Here is a 13,337-nt window from a genome sequence, read left to right as displayed (position 1 = left end):
GAGCTATAGAAGACGGAGTTTAGGGTTTAGTACGTAGGCGTCCCTCTTCGCAAGTCCTGCAAAACTTAGAGTTGCTGGGCGTGATCCCAAAATTGGTGTATCTTAAGCGAATGGGATGAATCGTGCATGCCGTATACTATTTAATACGGTATCTTTTGAAGATTCCCCCTCCGACAACAAAAAAAAAAAAAAAAAAAAAAAAAAAAAAAAAAAAACCCTGGTCATTGTGATATATACATATGTATAACCCTATATCCAACTCGTTTAGTTCTATGACTTACAAACAACCGTTATGTGAACAAAACTATAATACTCTCTTAGCAACTTTTGTTGCGAGAGTATAAAAATATTTTTTAATTTTTACAAGATTACATACAAAATATATTCATTTTTGTGTCTGCTCCTTTATCCAGCCAATGTAAGGGCCTAGACGCGTATAAATACTTGCGTAACCATCAACAGCACATGTCTTCTTATCGAACCCAAAAGAGATGACACCGATCACATAATAAGCATTTTTGCCATTTTGCATATCCTGCAACATTAGCGGACCACCAGAATCGCCATGACAGGCATCCGTTCCAATACCCATTGCACACAGTTGATTCCCACCAATTCTATTCTTTACACGCTGAGGCATATTATGATTTTTGCATTGTTCGAGATTTTTAACTGTAACGGTTGTTTTCAATTTCACCTTACTGTACAATGCTGTTTCGGTCTGACCCCAACCGGCTACCTCCGCAGCGACATTCTCATACAACTTTTGCACTGCGTCCGCCTGCAGCGGCAGACAAATGGGACTGATAAAGTTAGTATATTCGACTTCTTGCGCTAAACGCAACAGAGCAATATCATTTGCTTGCGTACGATTATCATACTGCGGATGTACGATTTTCTCTTGTATTGCGTAATCGCGAAAACCGGGCGAACAGAGCACGTCATCATTCTCGTACATTTCACAATCAATTTCGCTTTCGGTATTCCATTCGCCCAGGCGCACCTTGGAGAGAACTAGATTTTGTTTGGCCATTATTTCACTTTGAGTGCAATGTGCTGCCGTAAGAATGTGATAGTGGTTGATCAGCGCACCACCGCAAGCGAAGCCGACATCGCCATTCACTGAAAAAATAAAATACCTTATAGTTTTTGAAACTGATTGGTTAGGAAAAAGTGCAGCGCTCGCCTTTGTTTTCGTATATAAGCATTGTGGACCAGGGAAATTCATCAACATGTGTTTGGACACCACCAAATATGCGCGTACTCAAATCCACTTTGCCACATTCTGTTGGAGTTGGTAAAGTGTCTGCTTGGATTTCCTGAAAAGGTGAATTTTTAGTTGCTTATCCCAACTTCGCGAGATAATTTCGAAGTTTCGAACATAATATTATCTTCGAAAAGGTTAAAGTGTTGTTAACAAATTTCGACTTCTTTAACAAAGCTACTAAGCTACTCTCTGTTAAGCTGTCTAAGACTTATCCTAAAAATGCAACATACCAAGCAATACAACAGCGTTCGCAAACGTCGAAATAATCCCTTACGTGTCGTAAGGGGTCCGAGTCTTCTTAAAATTATGATATTCAGTATAAACGATATACATAGTTCTAAAAAAAATACTCTAGAAAAACTAAGCTGAAATGAGGGTTGGTATATCTTCTAGATTTATACAATATCAGATCTATCTCAAGAGCGGTTGATTAAAGAAGTTCTTGCAATACTATAAATGAGAGATGTCCACAAATATTTTCCTTAACTGCCCTTTCGTCTATTTATCTAACTATTCAGTACACTACTAGATATTATTTACCCTCTTTTCCGTCTAAAGATGCAATCTCTTATTGACATTGACCGTTTTGCCTCAACGAGAAAAGTATTTAAATATAACTGAATAACTGTATTCTTTATAAGTACTCAATATCGTCTCAATCGGAATTCATTCAATAGCAAGAAAGGGAAGAAATAAAAGATTACTTCTGTCCTCAACTTTATACTCACAATTATGTGTTCCAGTGATGAAAAAATACCATATATAATGAAAAATCTAACACCTTTTGTGAGCCCCATACCGAAGACGCTCGTCAGGCTGTTTTCAAAACTTTAAAAATAGTTGAATCGAAATTGTTTTCTACACGCTTACACAATGAGTGCTTGACAATAATTGTTACTGCGTGTCCAATCGAAATATTCAACTATATAATATTCAATATATTTAATTTAATTACAGAATCTCAAACTGATTTGAAGTTTAGGGTACGCTTTCTACATCAAATGTAATCATGAACAAAATGATATCTTGTGTTATCAGACCTACAATAACTGTACAGATCCAACCAATTTTCCAAAGAAGCGCGTATTAAAATAACTTCTGGCAAAGAAAACTCACGAAATATGTAGAATTATTTTTAGTTTTTTCGTAAATAACTTAATCATTTATGCATTTCATTCAAAAATAGTTTGATTCATTTGCATATTTCTTGAAGCGTTCTGCGTGAAGTCGAATTGACGTCAATGAGTGGAGTCACAAGGCTATTAATATTTTGATAACGTATGTTGGATTTTTGTAATTTGTAACCATAAACCGATTTATACTTTATTATCGCTTTCTCACATTTTATTCGCTATCAAAAAAACCCGAAGGTCTGGAATTATGCATTGACGATAAGCACACAATACAGATGTTTTTTTACTAGAGAACAAAATTGTATTCTTGCCAAAAGCCTTATTAAGACATTCTATTCCGTACCCACCAAAACAAACTGAGCATATAGATCATGTCGAGATTAGTTGCCTTGATAACTCCTAACAGCTAATTAAATTGGACATTCTCCTGAAAAGATTGAAATGTTTCATTTTAATATGCCAAAACTGAGGCACATTACTTAACAGCTCGATAAGTTTCAAAAGGTTGTTATAAATATGTACTTCGTAACGTGAATAGCGCTAGTGGTGGTGCTTCACGTCTCTCAATCATAAAGGCTTTAACAGTTAAATGTAGTAGGTTCCGAATTGAGAATAACAATATTTTATCATTTCGGCTGTGAACCGTCCATCTACCTCTGTTTCGTTATTTTATATTTCTAAAATCATGATCACTTGCCCACCCTATTTCTTTGCACCAAAATAATTTCCTCAGTCTGAACGCAAATACATCGCGAATCTAATGAATCATGTACATACATATATATATATGTATATACTATTACATTTTTTTATAATTGGACACAGTTAAACATACGTTTCTACAACAATTCTTACATATTTATGCATATATTGTAAAAAAATTGTTTTGGACAACATTCGCATGGGAAAAATAATTTAGATTTCATTGCTTAATCATTCTACTTACATATACATACATATCTTGAGACGCCACGCTTGTGGAGCAGTAAGCGGAATCAACGTTATTTTTAGCATTAATAAGAATATTTACAGAAAAAAATTGTTGACATGATGACTACATATGGAGTAATTCTTCTCATTTTCTGTGGAATTTTTTCGACGCAAATTTTACTGGTTGTGAGTAGTCTTATAAAGAATAATTTGTGATTGTATAATGTGTTTGAAAAGATCTAGAGTGTTGCACAAGGTAGAAGAAAAAACTGAACAATTCTACTCTAGACAAACAAAACTCTGACTATGTATAATATATAGCAGATTTGAGCGGGGACTACAAGTCTCCGAAGATTGTGTTAAATGTTCCTAATTTGTTATAGATCTCGTTTTTTGGCAGTCATTTTGCAAAGTATGTTTCTATAATGTTGTCCAAATACCTTGAAGATTAAAAAATGCAACTCCAAAGACATCTATGTCATCTGAAGAAAGAAGTGCCTAGTAATATCTATTGAATATTCATAGCAGTAATTTTACGAGAAAATGTATCTAATGCTGTTATATCAAGAGGTGTATTAGAAGTTAAAAGCACTCTGCCTTTGGAAGTCACATCTTTCGAAACACAAGTGTTGGATATATTTATTTTCTTGAAAGCTTGAAAGATCTTTCACTTTTTCCTGTTTTACTATACTTCTAGAATAGCACTAGTTGGATTGATTTGACAAACACCACAATTTTACCTACACTAAAGCAATGTGGTCGGGTCGGTATCTCAAATCGCATTATGGGCGGTAGCGAGACCTATATTGATGAATTTCCATGGACGGCATTACTGTTGTACAAAAATCGAAGTATTTTATAGCTCACAACTCACAGCAAATGCAAAATAAGTCAAAAATCTCATGATAATATCTTACAGGTTCCGGCGAGTTGGGTTCTCTCTGCATGGGTTCGTTGATAACTAGATACTTTGTGATCACTGCAGCACAATGCGTTAGCCGCGATAAGATTAAAGATGATATAACCTTGGAGCGTGTACGCTTGGGCGAATGGAATATTGTCACCAAAATCGATTGTGAATATTCACAAAGTGGCCATAAATTTTGTGCGCCACCCACTGTAGAAAGGGGTATCGGTAATATAGAAATACATCCGGATTTCGATCAAAATAAGATGAATAATGACATAGCCTTAATACGTATGACCAAGAAAGTGGATTATACAGAGTTCATAAGTCCCATATGTCTGCCGCTGCAGAGGGGTCAACAGTATTTGGGCTATGCCGATACAACGGCGGAAGTCACCGGTTGGGGTGAAAATAAAGAACATCCGCGTAGTACAACAAAAACGAAGACTACGGTAAATATTTATAAACTCAGCAATTGCTTGGACGCTATTAGTCGGGTTGGCGGTAATGGTTACACCTATTCATCTTTTCTACAAACTTGTGCCATGGCTGAGGGTAAGGCGGCCTGCAAACTCGATACCGGTGCCCCGCTTATGATAAAAGATAAGAAGGATAATATTATTTGTTACTATCTGATTGGCGTATTCTCAAGCGTCGAGGATACTTGCTCCATAAGGAATTCACCAAATATATACACACGTGTCCATCCATATCTCGATTGGATTCAAAAAGTCGTCAACGCATACTAGATTTCATGTACCAATAATATATTCAATATATTATATAATGGGTGATCCATTTCGAGGTTCCCTACTTTTTTAAAGAAAAAAATACAGAATATTCAAATTTAATGGGGAATGTTTATTATCATTAAAGAACATTCTTTGGCATTTATTTCTTGAATATTATCTCTTTCAAATCTTCGCCGTGGCTACGTCTCAGATAGTCCATCCGCTGAGTCCAATTTATGATGATTTAATCGAGCATTTCGACTGGTAACTGGAGAATGACATATGTGACGTTGTGATCCAAAGCCTGGTTCGAAGAGGGATTTTTCGCAAAGACTTCAGACTTTACACAGGAAAATGTCGAACGCTGTGATTTCGCACGATCTTGGTGGCCAATCGACCGGCCCAAAACGTGAAATTATCTGCTCAGTGTAGTGTTCTCTCAATAAATCCATTGATTGAGCCTATGTGTGGGAAAAGGCGCCGTCTTGTTGAAACCAAATGTCGCCGAGATCACGAGCTTCAATTTCAGTCATTAAATAGTCAGCTATCATGGCGGGATAACTGTCCCAGTTGCTGCAAGCGGCGCCGAATTGACTCTCCACGGTCTTCGTATACACTCGCAGATACGGCTGCTATATTTTCTTCACTGCGTGCAGGGCGTGTTCCATTCGGTCGAATATTATCCAATAATTGTCAAAAGAAGGCTATTGAAAAAAGTACGTCTACTTTGATCACCCATTATAAAAAACCTTGTCAAATTAATTGTGAATAACTAATCGCTTGAAAAAGTTTAATTTAGTACAGTAAAATAAGTTATTTATATACAGTGGCGTATAAAATAAGAGCAGAGAGAAATTGAACTTTTCAATGTTTATGACGGAACCATTACTAAGACAAAGGGATTTGTCTAAATCGCATATTTGTATGGAATAGAGTTATCAAGTGTCAGAAGAAGTAACTTCGCACGATTTGTTACCGCTTTTCTTTATTATCTCATTTTTGAATAAACATACCACAAATCTACAATATTGTTTTCCCCAATATTGTGAGTATAGTATAAGTGTGAAGGAACTGATTTCGATCATTCACTATCGCGATCTCAAGTTAGTTCGTAGGAGTGCTTAGCAGTAAGAGGTCTATCTTTTTGAGTAATTTCTTCTACTAAGAACTTCTATCATTATTGGTATTTGAAAAGTGAAGACAACATGGCATTCATAAAGGGCATAATTTTAACAATATTTTACGTTGTCTTTTCTTCGGACAAGTGTATCGTAAGTAGTTAAAACCAAGTAAAGTTGAACTTAAATACATAATATGTCAAAGAATAAGTGCCCTGAATTAAATTATTAAGCTCGAGGTTTTTGTGAACTCAAATCATACTCGAGTTTTCTTGTAATAGCCAGAAAGGGGTTGTTACAGGTTGTGGACTCAAGAAATATTCACGATATTTGTGTTAACAGTAAAAAAGCTTGAGGATGGATTCCGTAAATTAAATCCACTATCCATTACTTGTTCTCTGTCATACGAGTACTTGCTGTGGGATACAACAACTTTTTCCTTTCCCTGGAATTCATAATTTTTTTTAGATCTTCGAAAATTAATTTCTCAGTACTACAAAATAATACTTATGGATTATTTTTTGGTTCAAGGTAAATTCATGGATGGATCTGAGCGATACTGGTAAATTACCTAAAGAAAACGAATGCGGCAGGGTCGATCTATCAAATCGTATCATGGGTGGAACTGAAACACGTATAGATGAATTTCCCTGGACAGCATTGATTATATACTTCAATAGAAGTATTGAGGAAAATTATTAGAAAAAAAAAGAAATATAAAAAACTCATAAAAACCTTCATTTTCAGGCAACGGCGATATAGGTTCAGCTTGTGCCGGCACGCTTATTAATGAATTCCATGTTATCACAGCTGCACAATGTGTTGACTATCATATGATTTTCAAAAATGGCATAAATGTCACAGCCGTACGTTTGGGCGAATGGAACACTGCCACTGCAAAAGATTGTGAGAAAGACTCCAATGGTGTGGAGTACTGCGCGCCACCACCACAAGATATCAAAATTGATGAAGTTATAATTAATGCAGATTTTAATAGGAAACAAATGTTACACGATATAGCTTTGTTGCGTTTGGTGCGTAAAGTCATCTATTCCGATTTCGTTAGTCCCATATGCCTGCCAACATGGGAGTCTCAAATATATCTGGGCTTTTCCGATGCTACAGCGGAAATCGCTGGTTGGGGAGAAACTGCAAAAGAAACGTATAGTAATGTAAAATTGAAAGCAACTGTGAACATAATTCCTCTACAGGATTGCACAGGCAATATTACGCTTGATAATGTTGGTTTCGGTCATACCTATGATCCTTATCGGCAGTCATGTGCCGTAGGCGATGGTAAAATTGCTTGCAAAATTGATACGGGCGGTCCGCTTATGATTATGGATAAACCTGATGATAGTGATAGAACTGCTTACTATTTGATTGGTATATTCTCTAGTGTGGAACTTTCTTGTACGGAAAGGAAGCCACCAGCTATTTATACGCGTATACGCCTATACATGGACTGGATAAGAGGGATTTTGGAGAGATAATATATATATTTGTATATCTGTATTGTTAAAGCAAACTAGATATTTTTACAGCAGAAACAATTGTGTTTGTTATTCTTATCATATAAGGTCTGCATATCCCATAGGTTGGCGTAGTAGAACAGTAGTGGAGTCCCGGTTTCGTAGAGGTCTGGGAGGGAGTATTAACCAGAGAGAAAGAAAGACAGAAATATCTTCAGATTCGTCTAATTACGAGGAGCGAGACTGCTTCCCTATTTTCTTACTAGCAGAGGGATTACTAGAAAAATAGAAACTGCGAGCTGGCCGGATTTAGTTTCTAATCATCCCACGAAATGTGATTGCTAGTGCCAGAGCGTACTATTTTATGACAGTCAGATCTCCTACGAATTTCGATATTCGTACTCTCTTAAGAACATAAAAAATGTATCATTGCACCAAATACTATGTGCTGGTAGAAGAGAAACCTGATCAAAACACCCATAATGCATATATGGGTGTGACTCTCTCCAAGGTTTTCGGTTAATCGAATTTGGTGGTAGAATTTGGTGTATTAAATTTTGTCTCGCTCGCCTTTCATGCTTGAAGACTTTTTATTTTTTTTTTCACGTTAAGCCTCCAAGTACTATTTTTTCGGAAACGACTGCATATGACTGTCTGTCATATCTGTTCAATTTCTGGTAAGGTCATATTTTTGAAAAGGTTCCAGCACTTTTGCTTTCGGATTTTTATTAAGTACTTAGCAGCAATATTAAGATCAATCGGAGTTCTTGCCATAACTATAACCTCATTTTTCTTTTAGGGATCATATTATTTTCATCAAGGAATATCAAAGATAGAATAAAGGAGATACGTAAATAGCGTTATCTAAAGTATTAATTGATTTCACAGTGTATTTATTTTCAGAATGATAGTAATTTCTCACATAGCATAACGAACATTCTTTCCAATTGGGCACAGTTACTTAGCAATATATTTATATTTATATGTAATATAGGTATCAGATAAGTATGAAAAATCAAGAATTTCTAAGTTACAATTCGAATTTGGAGCAGTTGGGACAGGCGACTAGCAAATGTTGGCATAACGAACATTCTCTCCAATTGGACACAGACATAGCAATATATTTATATTTATAAGTAACATAGGTATCAGATAAGTATGAAAAATCAAGAATTTCTAAGTTACTTCTGGAATTTGGAGCAGTTAGGACAGGCGACTAGCAAATGTTGGTGGTAGCTGCTCGGATAGTAAAAATTCAACATGACACTTACAAAGTATATTATTCCGCTAATATTGGGAACGACATTTGCTATAGAATTAGTGAGTATAACTCGAATTATTTAAAAATGAGTCAAACTGCTTTGGGTCTGCGGACCTCATCGAAACTCAGCTGGGGACTCTGCCACCTTTGGTTATCCTCGACAAATCACTTCAATCTAACTGCCTACAAGGAAAATGTTAAGCTCAAAATCGAACAATAATTTGATTAATTAACATATTTCTCTCTATTCTTCTCATGCTTATTAACATATTATATTTCTAGAATATCGAAGAGTGGAATGAAATGGCAATGTTTGGCACCATACCACATCCAAAACAGTGTGGCAAAATCGGTATAGCCGATCGTCTTTTTGGTGGCACTAATACACATATTGACGAATTTCCCTGGACGGCTTTGCTGCTGTACGGCAATAAAAGTAGTAACTGAAGAGTTGTTAGGAAATAAATTTCTAAAGAATACTGTAAATTCTTGCTTTCAGAGACCAACGACTATGGCACAGGCTGCATGGGTTCACTCATTACCAAGCAATATGTGCTCACCATCGCACAATGTGTAGACGCAAGTTTTGCACCCAAAAATGGTGTTACGTTTATTGGTGTGCGTTTAGGCGAATGGGATATTTCATATAAACAAGATTGTGAAAAATTTTCGAAGGGCAACTCAGTTTGCGCTCCCATCTATACGGATATAGAAGTCAATGTGGTAATCACACATGAGGCATTTAACAAAAATACACTGCAGAATGATATAGCTTTACTACGCTTAAAAAGTTCAGTTGTATTTAACAATTTTATTAGTCCCATATGTCTGCCGTATCATGAGGATCTGGATTATATTGGTGCTCCGGACAGTACGGCGGAAATCACTGGCTGGGGTCAAACTCTGACGAGAGACGAAAGTCAAATAAAACAAAAAGCAACTGTAAAAATATCGGAACTTGAGGCATGCGAGACGGTAATTAAACGAGATGCGCCGCATCTTAGTTACAGTTATTCGTCGGAATTGCAAATATGTACTAATGAACCTGTCAAAGTCGCATGTCAACAAGATGGCGGTGGCCCACTTATGGCTCAACATTCAAATGAATATCAACAGGCCTATTATTTAATTGGTTTATTCTCTAGTATGAATACTACATGCCAAAGGAAGCATCTACCAGCTATATATACGCGTGTACAGCCTTACTTGAAGTGGATAAAGGAAAATATTTAATATTTCATTTTAATTGTATGTGCATATACTATTTAGCCAGATAATTTAGAGACTTTTATGTATGTATGTATATATAGAGTTTTTCAATAAGAGGGCTACAAAAATAGCAAAAAAGGTTTGGGATATCAATGAAATTCTTTATTCCTGTGAAAGTACATTCGATGCCATTATGTATGGCCACCACGGGCACGGTTGTAATAGTTCAGACGCTGAACACAATTTTCGACGATATAAATCGGCCGATACTGCTGTAATTTTACTTTCGATATTCGTACGAAGTTAATCAATCGTCGCTGGATTGTTGGCATAGACCATAGGATTGACGTAGCCCCACAGGAAATAGTCTAACGGATAACACGTTCACCAAAGTTGGTTTTCAATAAATCGATTTCCACATTCGCTGTGTGGCTTGTGGCGCCGTCCTGTTGGAACCACATATTGCCCAAGTCCATATTATTCAATTCGGGCCAAATAATATTCGGTTATCATTGAGCGGTAACGATCCCCATTCCCAGTAACGTGCCGGTCTTGACCATCACGGAAGACGTACAGCCCATAAATCGCACAAACCGTAATTCGTTCGGGATACAATAGTGATTCATGGAGTACGTGTGGATTGCTGCCTGACCAATAACGCATATTTTGCTTATTGACGGAGCCATTCAATCTGAAATGATCCTCATTTTCGATGAAAATCCGGATCATTTTCAAGTTCTTGCTCAACCCAATTCACGAACATACGAATTTTCTAGTAGTCTAGCGGCTTCAGCTCGTGCGTCAATTTGAGCTTGTAAGGATGTAGGTCAAGCTGTTTTCGCAAAATCGCCAGAACGACGTCACAGAGATACTCAATGCTTAAGAACAACGTGTGAGAGACTGATTTGGGTTTTCTTCAAATGATGCGCTAGCGGCAGCAATATTCTCGAAACTACGGACACCTCTTTGTCTCACTGGCACGGGAACATTTTGTACTGTGTTTTTTTCCACTAGACGCTCATTTGTTGTTCTTACGGGACGATTTTGACAACCATAATTTGGACGTAGCGCTCTCATAGTTTAAGCCACTGACTCCGAATTTCGGTAGTAAATTTTAATAATTTCGACTCGTTGTTGGATCGTATATCTTTTCCTCACTGAAGAGAAATGTCAAAAGAGCTGCTAAAAACATGGCGCCATTTGCTGGTCCTATCGTTCTACTTTTGCAGCGTCCCTTTTCCACAGTCTCTACAGTTCTACAGATATCTTTATAATATTCTTGAATATTAAGCACGAGCAGAGTCTATTTTCATCTCGCTTTGGATATTGTATTAAATTTACACGAATTTTTTCTAAAATTGATTCTGCATCGAATATCTGAAGTGTTGAAGGTAATCTCATATGAAAAGAATTTCTTATAAATCTCGTTAATGGTTCAGAAAGAGCATCAAAATTATAGACGTTTTCTTCTCACCGTATAACATCAGATACACTATGAATGGACTCGAAAGACCTTCAACCTAGATGAAAGCGTCGAAATAGAATATTTAAGCGTGACCAAATTTAATTAATTAGATCCAGTTTGAAACAGTTATTTTACATTTAATTGAGAGTGAGGGGTCGTTACATAGTTCTATTAGTTTTCGATCGTTTCTATTCAAAAGTGGACTAAATAAGTTGAATATATAATAATTTTCTCGTCAAAACCCATTAATGGATATTGAAAAAATCATTGTTTTCTTTATATATTGCGGATTTTCGGCTATTGTGAGTATTAACTTTTTGGAAAGATCCGGTGTTTCAAAAAACCTGTTATTTATAATCTCACAATAAGTTTAAGTTCTCACAATATATTTTTCTACATATAGGAAAGCTTTAAGTGGATCTCTTTAGATGATTCCAAGTCATTGAGAAGCACCTTACCAAAGGCCGGAGAATGTGGAAAAATTCCATTAAGTTCGCGTATTTTCGGTGGGAGTGAGACACTTATTGATGAATTTCCCTGGACCGCAATGCTTGTGTATGAAAACAGAGGTATTTTAGAAATACTATTTCCCAAAAGCTTCGAACACTTAAAATGATTTCATTACAGACCTTGTCAAAAGCACATATTGCGGCGGCTCGCTTATTAATACATTTTTTGTACTAACGGCAGCGAGTTGTGTCGACGACAATCTAAACAGAGAAATGGGTTGGCTTTTCAAGGAAGTTCGTCTGGGTGAATGGGATATAAGTACCCCGGATGATTGTGAACCCAACGGTAAACGTGCGGCATTTTGCGCACCACCGCCCATCACTAGAACATTGGCTAACAAATTTGTCCATCCAGAATTCGATATAAAAAAGCAATCCAATAATATAGCGCTCTTACAGCTAATGGATCGTGTTGAGTATACGGATTTTATTAGCCCCATCTGCCTGCCATTGGAAAAGGGTCAGGACTTATTAGGTTACGCCGATGCCACGGCTGAAGTTACCGGTTGGGGTAAGACCCAAAAAGCAGCAAGTAGTCCAGTTAAATTGAAGGCAAATGTAGAAATACGCAAGCTTGTTGAATGTGTGGATCAAATGATAAGAGCGGGTGTGGAAAACAGCATTACCTATTCATCGAATCAGCAGGCTTGTGCAATGGGCGCTGACACAAATGCCTGTAAAGGTGATACCGGTGGACCGCTGATGATTCGTGACACGCAAAATGGAAAAGAAGCATATTATTTGATTGGCATAGTATCGTTTGGCTTCGATACGAAGACTTGTAAGACGAAGGGCAATCCGAGTATTTTTACACGCGTTGCACCGTATCTACATTGGATTAAAGAGACCATCTCGAGTACGTAATACCCAACAAAGTACACGAATGTTTTAACAAATATTTAGCAAACAAAATTATCAAAATTATTAATAATTGCCTTTTTGTAAATCTTGAAAATAAAAAGCTATATTCTATAAAATAAGGTCTTATGATAATTTTTATAAGTGGTCACTGACTTTAATCGTAACTAGGTTCTTATGCGGCACTAGGACTCATTGGTATTTTGGCCCGAGTTACGTTAAATATTTCAAGGTTCATAAGAGAGAGAGAGAGAGAGAGATAGATAAAAAGAGTGACAGACGATGCGTGAAAGAGAGGAAGAGATGGATGGAAAGATTGAAATTATAGATAGGTCGTCGGAACAAAGAGAGGGAGAGAATGAGTGGAGAAGGTTATAATGTCATAAGAGTAAGGTGCAGAAAAGTTGAGAACTCCTCAAAGCTAAGAAGCGCCTTCTAATCTAGCTGTATTGCAAGTTATACAAGCTAACCGGCGAA

General features: G+C 36.7%; 4 protein-coding genes across 4 annotated transcripts; 3 read left to right on the top strand and 1 right to left on the bottom strand.

The window, feature by feature from the left end:
• Positions 1-280: 280 nt before the first annotated feature.
• LOC105216444 (spaetzle-processing enzyme) lies at positions 281-2,145 on the bottom strand. The gene is made up of 3 exons (XM_011190933.3): positions 1,996-2,145; positions 1,187-1,319; positions 281-1,122 (listed from the first exon to the last, which is right to left on the bottom strand). The coding sequence occupies exons 1-3, from the start codon at positions 2,062-2,064 to the stop codon at positions 386-388; spliced, it is 939 nt and encodes a 312-aa protein (XP_011189235.1). The 5' UTR covers positions 2,065-2,145; the 3' UTR covers positions 281-385.
• Positions 2,146-3,286: 1,141 nt separating this feature from the next.
• Positions 3,287-10,088, top strand: LOC105216428 (uncharacterized). The gene is given in 8 exon segments (XM_029042745.2): positions 3,287-3,516; positions 4,028-4,181; positions 4,250-4,971; positions 6,618-6,768; positions 6,834-7,472; positions 8,874-8,878; positions 9,102-9,258; positions 9,319-10,088. Coding segments are annotated over 8 exon segments (2,667 nt in total). The 5' UTR covers positions 3,287-3,447.
• Positions 6,052-7,653, top strand: LOC105217599 (serine protease easter). The gene is made up of 3 exons (XM_011192674.3): positions 6,052-6,239; positions 6,618-6,768; positions 6,834-7,653. The coding sequence occupies exons 1-3, from the start codon at positions 6,174-6,176 to the stop codon at positions 7,577-7,579; spliced, it is 963 nt and encodes a 320-aa protein (XP_011190976.1). The 5' UTR covers positions 6,052-6,173; the 3' UTR covers positions 7,580-7,653.
• A 1,551-nt stretch (positions 10,089-11,639) lies between the features above and the next one.
• Positions 11,640-12,982, top strand: LOC105216418 (serine protease easter). Its single transcript, XM_011190896.3, has 3 exons — positions 11,640-11,795; positions 11,897-12,062; positions 12,121-12,982. The coding sequence occupies exons 1-3, from the start codon at positions 11,742-11,744 to the stop codon at positions 12,864-12,866; spliced, it is 966 nt and encodes a 321-aa protein (XP_011189198.1). The 5' UTR covers positions 11,640-11,741; the 3' UTR covers positions 12,867-12,982.
• Positions 12,983-13,337: the final 355 nt, after the last annotated feature.

The sequence above is a fragment of the Zeugodacus cucurbitae genome, chromosome 4 (genome assembly GCF_028554725.1).
Source record: "Zeugodacus cucurbitae isolate PBARC_wt_2022May chromosome 4, idZeuCucr1.2, whole genome shotgun sequence".
Classification (NCBI taxonomy): domain Eukaryota; kingdom Metazoa; phylum Arthropoda; class Insecta; order Diptera; family Tephritidae; genus Zeugodacus; species Zeugodacus cucurbitae.
This window is presented reverse-complemented; position numbering and strand designations above follow the sequence as displayed.